The sequence below is a fragment of the Carcharodon carcharias genome, chromosome 9 (genome assembly GCF_017639515.1).
Source record: "Carcharodon carcharias isolate sCarCar2 chromosome 9, sCarCar2.pri, whole genome shotgun sequence".
Taxonomy (NCBI): Eukaryota; Metazoa; Chordata; class Chondrichthyes; order Lamniformes; family Lamnidae; genus Carcharodon; species Carcharodon carcharias.
Window position 1 is genome coordinate 150861786 of NC_054475.1, and position 17950 is coordinate 150879735.

Genomic DNA, 17950 nt, shown 5'->3' on the forward strand with positions numbered 1-17950 from the left:
CCTGTAGTATAAATTGTTTGCAATTTGGCATTCTTGCCTTTGTCCTGATGAGTGCAAGATGAAAAACTTCAGCAACATGTCTCTCTTTACAGCAATATTCAAGTTCTGTACTACCAAGTGACTAGATATATATTCAGTCAGTGTACAATGAGACAATGACATCATATATTAACTTTGATGAGACAGATACCTGAACAATCCAGAATCTATACTGAGACAAGAAACAAGCATGTGAATCAGGAATGCACATGGAATGGAAAAGGGGTAAATAGGGAGGGTGAGATAAGATACCTTCTCCATACCTGTGCAATAGTTATTTGGTAACTGTTATGTCTGAGATGCTGGTAGATCCTGACGATCTTGTTTAGTTAAGTGGCAGGCTGATGATCATTATGCAGTGTAAGGTGATAATTAAAGAGGTAGAATGGTTACAAAAGTGGTGCAATCAGAAAGCTTCAGCTGAGATTAGTAAGTCATTCTGGCCATTTCCCCAGTCACATCATTGCACCCGCCAATTAAAAAAACACAGTTGACCCAGTATAGTGTCAAGGATTTGAATGAAGCACAACAACAATGGTAGTCTTGGGAATTTTGTACATTGTTCAGTACAACTGCGACAAACACACAGCATTGTAATTATAGATGTCTTTTCCAGCTTGGGAGAGCATTTTGGGTCCAATAATTTTGACAGCTGCCGGCCTGTTACTGGTAGTGGTAGTGATGAATTTGAAAAAGCAGACATGAAGGGTAACGCACAACATTAAAGCCCGTTAGGGAGTGTGTTTTTTATAAGTAACATTTTGGCTCCAATGCATGTAGGCATCTTATTGAAAATATTGGATCCTATTATGTTTTAAAAAGAAGTTGTGACAGTAAGATTTTGTCATTGCGGTGGGGTGATGGGGGTGGGGGGGGGGGATTGGGGGTGGGGGTGCGCACATGTTTTTGAGGTTTTACTGTTCTGAGTGAGCCTGTGTCGGTTTTGATGATCAGCACCGTGATTCTTCTTCTTCTTTGTTCTCCTCCCTCGCAGGGCGATAAAGGATTACCTGGTGCTCCTGGAAGGCCTGGGGCACGTGGCTCGCCGGTAAGGTTTCTTTTTCTCACAAGCGTGGGGCGTGTAGTGTTTAGTAACTGTCAGTACATTATTCTCAAAGAAGAAGGGGGAGAGCATTGATGCAAACCTTGTGAATGCCCTTTGAATGCTTTCCACTCTATGGTTTTCTCCCATCCTCTTTTTGAGGTGTGCTTGCTCATTGTTGTGAGTTATGGTTGCTTTCATATACCCACTTCTGGATCAGTTTGCTGACCACTAATGGTAGCATTGAATTTAGTTTCAATGACAAAAAGAATGCGGAATCAGCCAGCTCCCACTCCCAATTGCTGCCGATATTACCTACTAGGCAGGTGTGCTCCTCAGATGAGGACTAGGCTGTGTAGTCTGAATTTCCACTAGGATTCTCCTGGAGTAACTTCAGCCAAATATTGGCATAAACGGCCATCTCTGGTTCTTCACTTTCCTCTGATTCCTTGCCCAAATTTCAGTAGGAGAGCAGGAGAGTCCCTCTTGGTCTTACAAAAGGAAACTTAGATGAGATAGAAGTACACAATGAGACTTGAGACTTATACAGAAAGCGAGGAGAAAATGTAAAAGAAGAGTAAAATGATTTCTCTGTTGGTGAATGAGAGACTGACGGATGCTGCATGCACTGAGTTTGTGATATGCCCAATTAGATGTCTTAAGTAACCTCTATTGTGGACCGCAAATGAGACTAGATCTGTAATATACTATTGAGTTTTGATGTTTTGAATTTGCCTTAGATTTAATGCGCAGATATTGAGTTGTCTTGCATGCTATAAAAGGAGATATATTTGTGCTGTTACTGGTGTCTGTCAGTTGTCCCTGTCTTTTACATTATAGAATCTCTGGTTAGAGACTGATAGAGCAGACACGTCCTACAGAGCATCCTCAATGGCTCAGTGAATAAAAAAATGCCTGTTGTGGTTCTAAGCTACAAACAGCAGAAGGGCTAAACTTCCTTGACCTTGGGCAGGGTTAGCTGATTTCAAATGGTGTACCTGAGGGAGCACTGCAATTAGCCTGTGTTCTGCACACAGGATAGAAAATGGAACAGACAGAAAGGAAAGGATCAGCCTGGGGTGCTGCTCCTAATCCTGAATGTGTGGATGTGAGGTGAGGACAGAATAAGGCTGGCCTGTGATACCTAATGGAGGTTTGCCTGCAAACCTTGAGGACCAATCTTGTCAGTTTGCTGGGGAGCTTTGTTTGCCAGGCAAATATGTCAGTTAGACAGTCCATAATTTTCAGTTCATTCATGCCTGTGATTTCTTGATACCTCTAGTCAGTGGACAACGCTCTTCTTCATCACTGCAAACTCAGAAAATCAGACTATCAATTTGAGGCTTGACCATTTGGGAGAGACATTAGATGCCATGGAACTATACCCAGGCATCAGTCAGTACCTACAACGGAGTAGAGCTCAATGGCTAAATGGTTTCAGTGGTGAGATACCATCCGAAGGTCATGAGTTCCCTTCTCACCATAGCAAGTTGCAAAACTTCAAATACTCTAATAACTGCCTGCCGGCAACAAGAAAACTGACCATGAAAGAACCCAACTCTTTCATGAATGTCCTTCAACGAAGGGAATCTGCAATTTGTCTGGTCTTGACCTCCATGTGACTTCACTTCACATTAAGTGATTTAGGGTTTTAATCGCCTAAAACCAGCTAGGGATGTGCACTAACCGCTGCCTTAGAGGTGTCACCCATATCCAAAAAACATATTTAAAATGAACTCTTAAGTGCTTTTGCTTCAGTTCCTCTGGTGTCATGAACAGTATCAATGGCCTGAAGGATACATTCATGAAACAGAAGCAGAACTCCATAATTTAACCTAAGTACACAAGAAGTAGGAGCAGGAGTAGATCATACGACTGTTGAGCTTGCTCCACCATTCAATATGATCATGGCTGATCTTCTGTCTCAACTCCACTTTTCTGCCTGCCACCCATGCCCCTTGATTCCCTGAGAGATCAACAATCTGTCTATCTCAGACTGAAATATATTCAATGATGGAGCATCCACTGTCCTCTGGGGTAAAGAATTTCAAAGATTCACAACCCTTTGAATGAAGGAAATTCTCCTCAGTCCTAAATGATCATCCCTTGTCCTGAGACTGCACCCGTATCCTAGATTCCCCAGCCAGAGGAAACAACCTCTCCCTATCAAGCCCCTTCAGAATTTTGTACGTTTCAATGAGATCACCTCTCATTCTTCTAAACTCCTGAGTGTATAAGCCCAATTTCCTCAGCCTCTCATCATAGGACAACCCTTTCATCCCAGGGACCAATCTAGCGAGCCTTTGTTTGACTGCCTCCAATGCAAATATATGCTTCCTTAAAAAACATGGTGGGCTAGGTATTCAATGTAAAATATCTACTCCTGGACAGCCTCAGAACAGAAGTTCACTTGTTAACAAAAGAAAGGAAAACAAAAGTGTAGGGATATCTCCCTTGAGTGAATATGAGGCAATTTCTTGTTATGTTTCCTTTAAGCATTGGTGCTTTGAACTTTTTGAACCTTAGGGATGGAATATGGATTTTGAATGCCAAAGCATGGTAAAGACTGGTTAGGAAACTTTGAACCTGAGATATAGCATCAATATAATTGGAAATCAATGAGGCTTCAAAGCAACAAATCTTTGTTTCACAGGCCAATGCTCCACCTAAGTGCCCATTCTTCAGGGAGGATGAATAATGCGTATCAGTGGAGAGGCCCCCCTAAAGTTGAACCCCCCATTCCTTCCTACTTGTCCACAGGTCCACAGCTTTAAACAACGCCACCCCCCCCCCCCACCGCCTCCCTGACCTACTCAAACCTTATCTCCCCAAGACCCCAGACTCACCTGCTCTGGGGATCCCTGGTCCTCCTCCTTCCTCCTCCTGCAGTCCTGGCAGCTGCCACTGACACGTTATGGGCCCTGCCGGGACTGATGGAGCTGCTGGCCAGTCCCGTTGGTCAGCAGCTCCAGGGGGCGGGACTTCCTCCCCAGTGAGGAGCAGAAGTCCCACTTGGCCTTCATTTAGCTGCCCTGCTGCCAGCTGAGTCAGCATGGGGCACGTTGGCTCCACGCCGACCTGCTTCCAAGCAGGGTGGGTGGGGGTGAGCCAGCCGTCCACCTGCACACACCAACCCCCAGCCCACCCAATTTTATTCAGCACCAGTGGGGGAGATAGTGGTTATGTCACAACCAGTAATCCAGACACCCAGCTCTGGGGGGGCGGGGGGGCAAGTGTTCAATTCCCACCATGGCAGTGGGTGGAATTTAACTTCAATTAACAAAATCTGGAATTGAAAGCTTACCTCAGTAATGGTGACCACGAAACTATCGTTGATTGTTGTTAAAAACTCCACTGGTTCACTAACTTGTCCTTACCAACATGTGACTCCAGATTCACAAAATATGGTTGACTCTACACTGCCCTCTGAAATGGCCGAGCAAACCACTCAGTTCAAGGGCAATTAGGGGTGGACAGCACGTCACCCATTTCCCATCAAAGAATAAAGAAAAACTTTGACTGAGGCTAACCTGGTTGAAGAACAAGTCTTTCTGGTGTCTATCTCAGCAGCATACACCATTCACTTACTGGAATCTTGCTATCACATCACTTTTACTGCCTGATGTTAATTTACTTCCCACTGTCACATTATCAAACTCAGGTACATCAATGTTCTTTATTTAAAAAAAAAGGGATAGAATAAGAAGTTATTTAAATTAATCTGTACTCTTGGCCAGGGGTTTAATAGGTAAATGCTCTGTTTCCTATCTCGATCCCCAATCCTCCAGTGTTCCAGAGCCACATAGACCTTAGGCTTCAGGCTCAGCATGAAGCATGAAGTGACCTCTGGCCTCACCTGAGGTAGCAATAGGGATGTTATTATTCACCTCTGTACCCCTGAACTAAAGAAGGGAAAACCGCATTTCTGCAGTTCAATGCATCTTGCTGGGGAGTGTTTGTGTGTGAAAGTTGGCATTAGGCCAGGATTACGTTTGACCTCAATAGAACCAGAAAGTTTCCACCTCTGCAGGAAACAAGAGGAGACGTTTGAAAGGCAAAACATTACAGATGCTGGAAACCTAGAATAACAACAGAAAATGCTGGAAATAGTCAGCATGTCAAGTGAGAATCTATCCATCGTTCCTTGATGTTCAATGGCATTACCATCACTGAATCCCACACTATCAACATCCTGGGGGTTAACATTGACCAGAAACTGAACTGGACTAGCCATATAAATACTGTGGCTACAAGAGCAGGTCAGAGGAATCATGCGACAAGTAACTCACCTCCTAACTCCCCAAAGCCTGTCCACCATCTACAAGGCACAAGTCAGGAATGTGATGGAATACTCCCCACTTGCCTGGATGAGTGTAGCTCCAACAACACTCAAGGGAGCTTGACACCGTCCAGGACAAAGCAGCCCCCTTGATTGACAACACATCCACAAACATTCATTCCCTCCACCACTGATGCACAGTAGCAGCAGTATGTACCATCTACAAGATGGACTGCAGGAATTCAGCAAGGTTCTTTAGACAGCACCTTCCAAACCCACGACCACTACCACCTAGAAGGACAAGGGCAGCAGATAGATGGAACACCACGACCTAGAAGTTCCCCTCCAAGTCACTCACCATTCTGACTTGGAAATATATCACCGTTCCTTCACTGTCGCTGGGTCAAAATCCTGGAATTCCATTCCTAACAGCAGTGTGGGTGTACCTACACCACATGGACTGCAGCGGTTCAAGAAGGCAGTTCACCACCACCTTGTCAAGGGCAAATAGGGATGGGCAATAAACGCTGGCCCAGTCAGTGAAGCCCACATGCCAGGAAAGAATAAAAAAAAATCTGCCGGAAGAGAATCTTTTGATTGATGAGCTTTTGTCAGAACCGGAACAAATTAGGGACGTAAAAAGCTTTTAGCAAGTAGCAAGGCATGGAAAGTGAGAGGGAAGAACAAAAGAGAAGGTATGTGATAGGGTGAAAGACAGGACAGATTAAATGGAAAAGGGAGAAAGGAGAAATTTAAGTTTCATTTGCTGGTTAGGTTCCTTCCTTTGGTCGTTGCCATTCCTGACTGTAGGTTAATGTGATGAGCTGCTGTCCAAATGAAGTCTAGCCCTATGTGACTATTGTCTTTCTTCTTTTCCAGGGTTATTCAGATTTCGGGAGATCAAAAGGAGAGAAAGGAATCCCTGGTCTTCCAGGCCCAAGGGTAAGGAACTGCATTTTAATTGGATTATTGCTGTGCATTCCCTTTCTGCTGAATTTAGGGGGAAATTAGGGCATCTCTGAGGATGACAATGATTCAAAAAAAACAACAGTGTATCTTGTCATCTATATAAAGAACCTTGGCAAACCCAACAATGAGGAGGGAGCAGCTGAAACTGGTGGTCTAATATTTTGGACGAGTGCTTATAGTGCAGAGTCTTACCCACCAAGAACATATATCTGGAAATCACAGGCACAATCTCTGCAAGTATCCATCATGGGGAACACCCCCATATCCTGTCATTTCCCTTTCTTTGAAAAACAATTTAACCTTTTCTTAAAAGTCTCTGTTTCAATCACTAACCCTGGTTGTGCATTCCACAATTTTACAACCCTATGTGTAAAAAGGCTTTGCCTGCTCACTGTCCTAACTCTCTGATTCTTTTAACCTTATAACTCATTTTGGAACCTTCAGTCATGGAAATTGCCTGTTTCTATCTACTCTGTCCCATCCCTTCATAATTTTAAAATCCTTTATCAAATCCCTCCTTTATCTTCTCTGTTCTGCTGAAAAGAGCCCCAGTTTGTTAAATTGTGGCCAGTGTGAACACTTCTCAGATTTGGATTTGACCTGAATGTTGGGCAGCTGAAGCCTCTGAACCTTTGGCTTTCAAAGCTGTGAAGATAAAAGAATAAGTGGTATTCATTTCGAATTTATATCTTCCCTTCTCCCAGCTGGATAAGAACATAGGAAAATGTGCTGGAGGACCCCACCACCCCATTCACATAGCATTCACAGCCCATAAAGTACATCCAGGAGGATCCCGTCAGAAGAGTTTCATCTCCCTCCAGCTACTGTAGAACTGCATTACAGTCAACATTTTTGTTAGGCACTAAAATAACGGCAGAAAATCTATAAATATAAATGGATAATCCTTAGCGCAAGATCGCCTTCATTATCGAAGGAGATTGCGGAAAGTCGTTCAATTCAGAATCAAAATGATCCAGATAAATATAGGATGACCACAATAGGGATGCAGCTCAGACAAAATGCTAGCAGTAAACCATCACAGACCTGAGTAATGACTGAATGCAGAAATGAGCAGTGACCCATGTCGATACAGGCAGTGACCTAATGTAGATATGAGCATTGAGCCAATGCAGATACGAGCATTGACCCAATGTAGATACGGCAGTGACCCAATGTAGATATGAGCAGTGACCCAATGTAGATACGGGCAGAGACCCAACGTAGATATGGGCAGTGACCCAATGTAGATATGGGCAGTGACCCAATGTAGATACGGGCAGTGACCCAATGTAGATACGGGCAGTGACCCATTGTAGATACGGGCAGTGACCCATTGTAGATACGGGCAGTGACCCAATGTAGATACGGGCAGTGACCCAATGTAGATACGGGCAGTGACCCAATGTAGATACGGGCAGTGACCCAATGTAGATACGGGCAGTGACCCAATGTAGATACGGGCAGTGACCCAATGTAGATACGGGCAGTGACCCAATGTAGATATGGGCAGTGACCCAACGTAGATATGGGCAGTGACCCAACGTAGATATGGGCAGTGACCCAACGTAGATATGGGCAGTGATCCAACGTAGATATGGGCAGTGACCCAATGTAGATATGGGCAGTGACCCAATGTAGATATGGGCAGTGACACAGTGTAGATATGGGCAGTAACCCAATGCAGATATGAGCATTGACCCTACATAGATACACGCAGTGACCCAATGTAGATACAAGCAGTGACCCAACGTAGATACGGCAGTGACCCAACGTAGATACGGCAGTGACCCAACGTAGATACAGCAGTGACCCAACGTAGATACGGCAGTGACCCAACATAGATATGTGCAGTGACCCAATGTAGAAATGGGCAGTAACCCAATGCAGATATGAGCATTGACCCTATGTAGATACACGCAGTGACCCAATGTAGATACGAGCAGTGACCCAATGTAGATGCGGCAGTGACCCAACGTAGATACGGCAGTGACCCAACGTAGATACGGCAGTGACCCAACGTAGATATGCACAGTGACCCAACGTAGATACGGGCAGTGACCCAACGTAGATACGGGCAGTGACCCAATGTAGATACGCGCAGTGACCCAATGTAGATACGCGCAGTGACCCAATGTAGATACGCGCAGTGACCCAATGTAGATACGCGCAGTGACCCAATGTAGATACGGGCAGTGACCCAATGTAGATATGCGCAGCGACTCAATGTAGAAACAATGGAGCAGAATTTCGAGGAATGGCAGTCACATTCAGATTGCCATTCCGCTCCTTTTTATTTATATTGAAATGCAGCTGCACTTTTTACACCTGGCCTTGCAACTCAGGCCTCCTCAGAAATATGCAGGGTGGGTTCCCGACATCTTCAGTTGAGTGCAGCAGAATCAGACAAGAGGAAGGCACGCCTGCTTAATATGACACTGGTTGCCGTAAAACAGTTAAGTTTAAAGGTCCCAGCCACTTTGATAAGCCAGGGAGAAGGTAAGTGGGCAGGATGGGGGTTGCAAGTCGGATAGGTCGTGGAGTGGAGTTGGGTGGTTGGTCACGGGGTCGGAAGGGTAGTTGGGGGATGGTGGGTACGAGGGAGTGCAGGGTGGTAGTCGGGGGGGGGGCCAAGAAGGTCATCTATGGGTGAGAGGGTAGTCACGGGGTAGGGAGGGTAGTTGGGGGTCGGGATGGTAATTGGGTGTCAGCAGGCTAGTTGGGGCCAGGAGGATAACCGGAAGGTTGAGGATAGTTGAGGGGTCAGGATGTTATACAGGGATCAGGAGGGTATTTGTGGGGTTGAGAGGGTAGTATGGTGGTTAGGAGTGTAGTCAGGAGAGTTGGGAGGGTAGTAAGGGGTTGAGAGGGTAGTCAAGGGATGGGGGTTTATAGGAGCAATGGAGGGATAGTCGGGTGGTCTGGCGGGGAGTGGGGAATTGGTCGGAGGAGTAGCCGGGGGAGTTCAGTGGGTGTTTGGGTGGTCACTAGTATACTAGCCAGGAGTTAAAAGTGATTTTAATTCTTCGAACTTTTCCTGGGTAATCTGCTAAATCAGCTGGAACCATCCAAAGTCTTCAATTTAAATCGGAGCATCAGATGGTTCCCATTGCAGGGTAATTGCCCATCAGAAGTTTGAATTTCCCCGGCAATTCCCGTGCAGTCCTTTCGTGGGGCTTACTGGGGTGGTGGGGGTTCTCCAGCGCATCTTCTGGGGTAGCTGCAGGTACAACTCCAGGGAGCTCGGAAGATATGGGCCAATCCGTTTCTATCTACTCTGTCCTAATCTTATGGGCAGTTTCTCTTTATTTCCTAAACTGAGCACTGAAATGCATGCACTTTAATCTTTCTTTCATTCAGATGTATAATGCTTTCCATCTTTCTTTGATTTATTTTATATCCAAGATAGCACCTCATTTTTTTCTCGGTCTATTCTCTTTTGATTGTTCCTTGATTTAATTTTCCTCCTCTGCGCCCTTTATTCTTTCTGCCATATTGTGCAATGACTTCAGAGATTCATTCAGTGACTTCTGATACATTCAGGTCCCAAGACTACAAGGTGCTACATAACAAAGAGTTCCCCTTTGCTTATCTACCTTGAAAAACCTACTTTCACTCACCATAGCAACCAACTGTCTCTTAAATGATTCCAAGGTCTTTTGGCTCTAATTAATTTAATTCCAGGCCTTAATTACATTTTGTGTGAAGAAAGTCTTATAGTTCCTAAATTCACCTTTAAGCAGTTGGAGCTTTTGTCCTTTCTTACCTCGCTTATCTTTAAGCACTGCTCTAAATTGACCTATTCTTTGCCACTTGATATTGTAGATGCTTCAACGGTATCCTCAGTCAAGCTTGTCTTTTTTCAAGGGCCAAGCTCTGACAGTTCTCCAAACTTTCCTCATAACTCTAACCTCTGACACGAGAGATCAACCCACTGCCTACAGTGTTTGAATAGACTCATTGTTCCTCTGTCACAAATTCCAGAGGCCGTGCTCGGGTCACAATCTGACTGTAACACTGTACAGTTACACCAGGACTCCCTCTGATTCTTCATTTGATCTAGCCAAATAATTCAGCTTGCTGTTTGTAGTGACTGGGTATACTAAGAGCTGAAGACCATTCATAAAATCCATACATTGTCCACTTTTCCATCCAAGGGCAACATTTTACATACCTCTGTATTTGCTTAAACTTGCCACTATTCTGCTCATTTACATATGTTGACTGGCTCCTTTCTTAGGCCCTTGTCTGCCAGGTTTAATCATTGTTTTTACCATCTTACTTCTAATATTTATTTTTTGTTACATATACCTAGCTCATGATTCATAGTAATATTTTAGAGGTAATTTATAGCTCTGGGAAGATAAAAGTTAGCTGTAGAAAATGGGATAAATGCAACTAAAGCAGCTTGAAGACTATTACACTTAAAAGGTTGGGGCTGTGTTGACAAGGGGTTAACAGCTAGAAAAGTAAGATCCTAAAGTGGCAGGTGGGCTTACTTAGCTGGGGAATTAGAGACGTGGTGTCTACACTGCTTGCATGGAAATGCAGCCCCGAGAGTTACTTTGTTTTGGGAGTTAAAGCTACAATTAATTTAAAAGCATTCAGTGAGCCCTGGAAGTCTACATTGTCATGGAGATCCGTGGAGCTTAAGCAGGCTGTAGATTTTCAATTTATCTATGCATTTTGCTGGGGAACAGAGTGTTATATAGCAGGGGAAAAGGTCACACCAAAAGGGTGCGGTTAGCTTGTTCCAGGCAGCAAAAGTGTTGCTGTTAGCTGGCTCTGTCTAGTTGGGGCTCAGAAGAAGTCCCTGGAGTTGTTTGATAGCTCTGTGCAGTTAGGACTCAGGAGAAGTCCTGGAGCATTGAGAAGGTGGCAAAAGGTCACTGGCTCCCTGCTGGAAAGGGTTAGAGCTCAGAAGAAACCCTGGGAGCCATTTATAACTAGGTGATTTTGGGGAGAGTGAAGCTTGGTGAAGTCCAGGGTCAGTGCCTATCCAATGAAGCTAGCTGGCACATAAAGAGCTAAAATTGCACCAGTAAGCAGCGGCTGGATTGCAGACTTGGAAATCCAGGGAAAAGGAGCCTCGGGAGATGAGATTGAAATCCTGGGAGGCGTGCAGTCATTGAAGCAGCCTGAGTTGCAGTGGCTTTGGAGGAATTCAGAGGCTTGATCTTCAAAAGTGAAAAGTTTGGATCCCCTTGTGAGGGAAACAGAGTTTCAGCAAAATTGGTTGACTCAAGTGGTTACTGACATCTGGGTGGGTTGCTGAGAAATCTGTGGGATTTTTCTTGGTTGAATTTGCTATTTATTGAACTGTGTGGTGTGTCCGACCGCCGTTTGCCTGTTAATTCACCTATACCTCATATTAACCCTGAAGTATAAGAATTATTTTTATAACCTTGTGTGTTAAAGTTTATTTTTGTTTGTTGAAAACCTGTGGAATCTTGTGGTTTTATTCTCTCAGCAAGTGCCTTGAATATCAGACTTTGCCTACTTTAAAAAAAACGTTATTTGTCCCTAACAAGATCACACCAAGAACTTGGGGGTCTGGTCCAGGACCATTACAGTTCAGATTCCTTTACCAACTGCCAGGATAAAATTTATCATACCATACAATGGCAAATTTATCTCAAGTTACTAAAACAATTGAGTCAAGGAAAAGGACTTGAAATATATTTATAAACCGTACACCCCCCGCCTCACAGGCTGTGAGTCTTTGGCTGGGATCTTCCGGTCCTGTCCATGCCAACTCCCACCGTGGGCTAGACTAGAAAATTTGGAGAGCAGCCAAAAGTCTGTTGACTTTGGGCATCTACCACCCTTTGTGTTATTAGTTCTGATCACACATGTTTTCATGGCAAGAATAAAGCCTGTTTTCACTTGAGTCAGAATTTGGTAAATGTTGAGGTTCATGATAGTATCCTTTCAGTGAATGATTACTAACAATGTATTTTTTCAATTTCTCTTAATCCTATGCCATAATTGTTCTGGCGCCTCATTAATAGATAGCTTTTCGATCTTGCATTAGCTGTATTTAGTGATGTGATTTCATAAAATGAATGCCAAGGACAGGGGTTTGATCAAAATTATAACTATACATAGCCCATTGAACTACAGTACGTGTCTTAATCTGAGATGATATCAAATATTGAGAGGCCTGCTTTCCAAGGAGGATTAATTCAATAAACGATAAAGCAAATTATTAATGGGATGCCAGGTTTGAGCAATGGGTGGCACTAAATGAAGCTACATTCCATGAACTATTTATAGGCCGGGATTTTCCGGCCCTGTCCCGGGTGGGACCCCAGCCAAAAGTCCATTGATTTGCGGTGGGACCAGAAGATCCCGGTGGCAAGTGGATGCGGAAAGTCCCGTCCATAGTTATCCTTTTAATGGCAGAAAGGGGATTTCTCCATCAACAGTTCCATCAATAGTTTTTAAGGTTCTCCAATCTTTCCTCATACTCCAAATATTGACACGAGAGATCAACCAATTCTCCCCACTGCCTACAGCATTTGAATGGGCTCTTTGTTTCTCTGTAACAAATTCTGGACATGGTGCTCAGTTCACAATCTAACTGTAACACTGTGTAGTTACACCAGGACACCCTTTGACCCTTCTATTTGATCTAGCTAAACTCCGTTAAGAGTTGATTCAACATCACTTTCAGCTAGCCTTAGACCATTCATTAAATGAATGCATTGCCCATTTTTCCTTCCAATGACAGCATTTGACATACATCTGTACAGTATTTGGTTTGATCTGCCACTATTCTGCTCATTTACATATGTTAACCGGCTACTTTCTTAGGTCCTTGCCTGCCAGTGTTTCCTGAGCGCTGTTCACATGATCAGCACTGTGGCCTGTGGCCCCACTCCTGAGGGCACTCCAAAATACCCTTCAATTTTTTGTGCAGCTTCACAGTGCTTGAGTGTTTGTACAAATGTGTGTGGTTCCTATGCAAATGCAAACACCTCTCTTAATGACTTGTGATTAGCTCCGGGAGACAGGCTGGTAACAAGCCGATTTTTTTCTACATGGTGCAAGGTTATCTTGAACCTTGCATTCTCTGAGATAAGCATGCTCTGTTCCCAGTTAGCAGCCACATCAATTTGCTTGCAATACAAAGATGGCCGCTGAGTCAATGGAAGAGATACTGGGAGGGGTGACCTGGAGCTTGGTCAAAGAGGTGGGGTTGAGGGACTGAAAGGTGGAGGAGGGAAGAGCAGAAATGGAAGGGTTTAGTGAGGGAATTCCAGAGGATGGGGTGTTGATGTCTGAAGATACAACCATTGGTGGTGTGAAACGAGGGGACCTGGAGGGCAGAGATAGAAAAATAGAGCTCTGACAATGGTCATAGGTGGTAGTATTGTGTTTTAGAGAGTTAAAGAGGAGAGAGGCCATGAAGACGAATAGGTTGCTGGTGTGCAAACAGCCTGGTTCCACCTAAGGTGGTGGCTGAGGTTAGGGGATGGAATCGGTGGGAAAGGGGATGGATTTTGTGGAGGGGGCTGAAAAAAAATGGCTTCAGCCGTGTTAGTGTTTAACTGGAGAAAATTGTGACTCATCCAAAATTGTGTGTCATGTCTGACAACACAAAGGGGTAGAAGAGTCAAGAGAGGTGATGGAGCATTCAAGCTGGGCTTTCCTCAGCATATATGTGGAAAATGAAGCCGTGTCTTCGTTTGACGCCATTGAGGACTGCATGTGAATGACAAAGAGAAGAAGGGTCAAGGATAGGTCTTGGTGTACTCCAGAAGTTAGGATTGTCCTGCACAAAGTACCTGTCTAACTTATTGATGGCCTGCTGTGTAGTTATGTATTGACACATTCTTCATTCTCCCACAGGGATCTTTTGGCTCAGATGGATCTCCTGGAATTCCTGGAAGGAAGGTAAGTGTCTGCCAAAAAGATGTGAAATCATTGGATTAATATCTTAAAAGAATTTCTGTGTAGGTTGTATTCATTTGCTTGTGGACCTGTTTGCGTGTAGCTCCCTGCTATTCATAACTAGATAAATGTGAAAGGCTATTATTAATCCTGTCAGACCCATGCGATCCAACAAGCTATGTGCAATTGTCTGGCATGGAGTCCCCTCAATGACTCAGAACCTTTTGAACCATTACAATGAAACCACACTGACTGCAACTTGTTCCAAGAAACAATAAAATCTTTATCATAAAGAAAATTCTTCTGAAAATCCTTCTTCAGAATCCTGGCTCTATGGTTCCCTAACTGGATGTCATCAACATTTCAGTAGAAACTGAATTCATGGGTGGAATTTTATGCACCCTCATTATACCAGGACTGAGTTGGTAGGGTATGGGTGGTGGGGTGGGGGATTGGGGCTGGTGGTAAGGGTGCATAAAATCAGATTGCGCCCAACACTTACCTGCCTTTTACGAGTGGTGAGGGAGACATCAGGTAGCCCGCTCACCAACTTAAGGGCCACCTCCCGCTGGCGCTAAGATTTTTCCAGCGGCAATGGGTGCCTAATCCACATGGTGAGGCCACCAGGTTTTACCATTTTTTACTTGGCGGTGTTGTTGCTGGCTTATAGGTGAGAGGGTTATCTCCTGATTGAGTATCCTGTGCCCAACAGAGGACCCCCTCACGTTACTTTCCCCAACCTGCATGTCTCTCCCCTCTCCCTTGCCCCCCCCCCCCCCCCCCCCCCCCCCCCCCGCCCCCCGCATAACTCTAGACATAGCTGGACTTCTGGTTCCATGGTCCCTTGGTGTGGTGACTGCCTGTAGCCCCAACAGTGAACAGCACACCCTGTGGCACTGCTGGGACGAGGGAGCTGCCTGTCATTTGATTGGCCAGAAGCTTTTGCCCTGCTCAACTTCCTCCCTAATGGGGGTGAAGTTCCACTGAGCAAATTAACAGGCCGAAGGCCATAAAATCGGCCTGGGTTTCCCAGCCATGCAGAGATGGGCTCACTGCCAACTCTTTAAGCAGGAGATTTGGGGCCACCACCTCCATGTAAAATTCTCCCGCATGTTTTTAGACCATGTTGCCAAGGGGAATTGTGTAAGTGAGGAAGAGGAACGGGGCTATCCCACTTTTGTACACCTGTGAACACAATTAGTTTAAATAATTTGCATAAAGCCAATTATCTAAGACTTTTGGCATTATAAATTCTTTGGCCAAATCCTTCTCAATTTTCTTTTCTCCATTTTAAGACCAAGTTCACTTCTGCCCACCTGTTCTTATAATTTACTGCATTTATTTTTGAAACTAGCTTTCAGGTTGGTCCCCTGTGAAACCTGTTCCCAGGCTCTGGTCCTCCATTCCCTTTTGTGTCTATCCTCTCTTGTCCTCAGCTCACATAGTTCAGCAAGCACAACGTACTGCACTCTAATGCAATAGGGTTGGCTTATAGAGTTTACAAAGTGCTGAATTTAATTTGCAAATTAAAATGTTTTGAAGGGCTTACCAGGCTACACTGGGACAAGTGGAAGAGATGGTTTCCCAGGAATGAAGGTAGGCTTTGGATATATTTCAAACTAAGTAAATAGAAATAATCCTCTTCACTGTTGCAACCCCAAGTGGAAAAGTCAGGTTGAAAATGTGAAGATCATCAACTAACTTTTTGAATAACATGCTTAAACTCATGTTGTCATTCAATGGAATAAAGCTTTCCGAGTTTATCAGTTGTGCATCTTAAGGATAAGGTCAGCCAATCACTGATCTTCAAAGAGAATGACTGCTTTAGTCCCCTTTAGTTCCAGCTCTGTTCCCTGGTAGCTCTATGGGGCCACTGCTATTTACACATTCTTCATATGTGAAGCTAAGGACTGTATGTTAGCACCATATCCAATTATGGGACTATCATAGTCAAGCTAATCCCTATCTTTACCCATATTTATAACGCAACCTGCTTCAGCAGGGGTTCACTGCATGGCAATCAGGAGCAGGAACAAAAAGCTCATTTCTTCCGTCTAATCCCAGTGACACTGAGGTCAGTTCAGGATTCCTGCTAATGTAGCACAGACCTTTCAAATTTGGAACATTTCTGTTAGGTCACAGAGCACCACATTGGTCTAACTAGTCGGACCACATTACCCTGCTCAACTGAGGCGCCTGGACAGTGCACTCACAATACTTTAGATCACTGGACTGAGGTGTGTTCAGAAATAATACATTATGGTAATAAGGGCAATAGATTTCTCTGCTATATTGTATAGTGCAAAGATAATTGCCTGTGGTCTCAACAACATGAAAAATGTATCCATTTGTTTTTGTGGGCTATTTGAATGTAAAATCTATTGAAATTAATTATTTCCTGTTTTTTAGGGTGACCAGGGTGAAGTGGGTCCACCAGGTCCCCCAGCTTACATCGATGGAAGTGGTACTCTTGTTAAAGGTACAGGCTAGCTCCCTTAATAATCGTGGGGCTGAATGAAATTATTGTGGGGGGGGTTTGCGGATGGCTTGTTCCTCCAAGTAAAGCCTACATGGAGCTGACCCGCTCCATGCCTGCCTGCCCCACAGCCATAATGCACTGGGTTTAAGACTGGGGGATATTAGGAAGATGGGGAGTGTTCTGTCTTGTTAGGGGACCGCCCGTCGATCTGCAGAAGGCTGCCCCCGATGATCGAACTTGCTGCCCTTTGAACGTTCCCTTAAAAAAAACTGGGCTGCCTTCTCCCGCCCTTCTGCCCATGCCAAACGTTTTATTGTATGGACAGTGTATCATCAGGGTCAATGGGCTTGGTTACGAGCCTAATTGACCTTACCGACCCCATTCCCCCCCCCGCACCTCTGTATTTATGGGGTGAGCTCGGGGGTGGGTGAGAAGGTGGTAGAGTGGGCACCCACCCTACTTTACATGCTCCCCACCGGAAACATGCTTGTGGGGCCGTATAAAACACAGCCCATAATTTAATTTTTATTCACTCACGGGATGTGGGCTTCGCTGGCTGGGCCAGCATTTATTGCCCATCCCTTGTTGCCCTTGAGAAAATGGTGGTGAGCTGCCTTCTTGAACCGCTGCAGTCCATGTAGTGTAGGCACACCCACAGTGCTGTTAGGGAGGAGTTCCAGGATTTTGACCCAGCGATAGTGAAGGAACGGCGATATATTTTCAAGTCAGGATGGTGAGTGACTTGGAGGGGAACTTCCAGGTGGTGGTGTTCCCATCTATCTGCTGCCCTTGTCCTTCTTGGTGGTAGTGATTGTGGGTTTGGAAGGTGCTGTAGAAGGAGCCTTGGTGAATCCCTGCAGTGCATCTTGTAGATGGTACACACTGCTGCTACTGTGCGTTGGTGGTGGAGGGAGTGAATGTTTGTGGATATGGTGCCAATCAAATGGACTGCTTTGTCCTGGACGGTGTCCAGCTTCTTCAGTGTTGTAGGAGCTGCACTCATCCAGGCAAGGGGAGAGTATTCCATCACACTCCTGACTTGTGCCTTGTAGATGGTGGACAGGCTTTGGGTAGTCAGGAGGCGAGTTACTCGTTGTACGATTCCTAGTCCCTGCTCTTGTAGCCACAGTATTTATATGGCTAGTTCAGTTCAGTTCCTTGTCAATGGTAACTCCCAGGATGTTGATAGTGGGGGATTGAGTGATGGTAATGCCATTGAACGTCAAGGGGCGATGGTTGGATTCTCTCT

At 44.8% G+C, this 17950-nt stretch overlaps 1 protein-coding gene across 4 annotated transcripts in view; it reads left to right on the forward strand.

Annotated features, from left to right (window-relative positions):
- col4a6 (collagen, type IV, alpha 6) overlaps nt 1-17950 on the forward strand; it is a 419493-nt gene that overhangs the window by 290254 nt on the left and 111289 nt on the right. For all 4 annotated transcript variants that reach the window (XM_041194995.1, XM_041194994.1, XM_041194996.1 and 1 more), the window contains exons 14-18: nt 1034-1087; nt 6240-6302; nt 14181-14225; nt 15765-15818; nt 16632-16701. In XM_041194995.1, coding sequence (XP_041050929.1) covers nt 1034-1087; nt 6240-6302; nt 14181-14225; nt 15765-15818; nt 16632-16701 — 286 coding nt within the window. The remainder of the gene's footprint in view (nt 1-1033; nt 1088-6239; nt 6303-14180; nt 14226-15764; nt 15819-16631; nt 16702-17950) is intronic.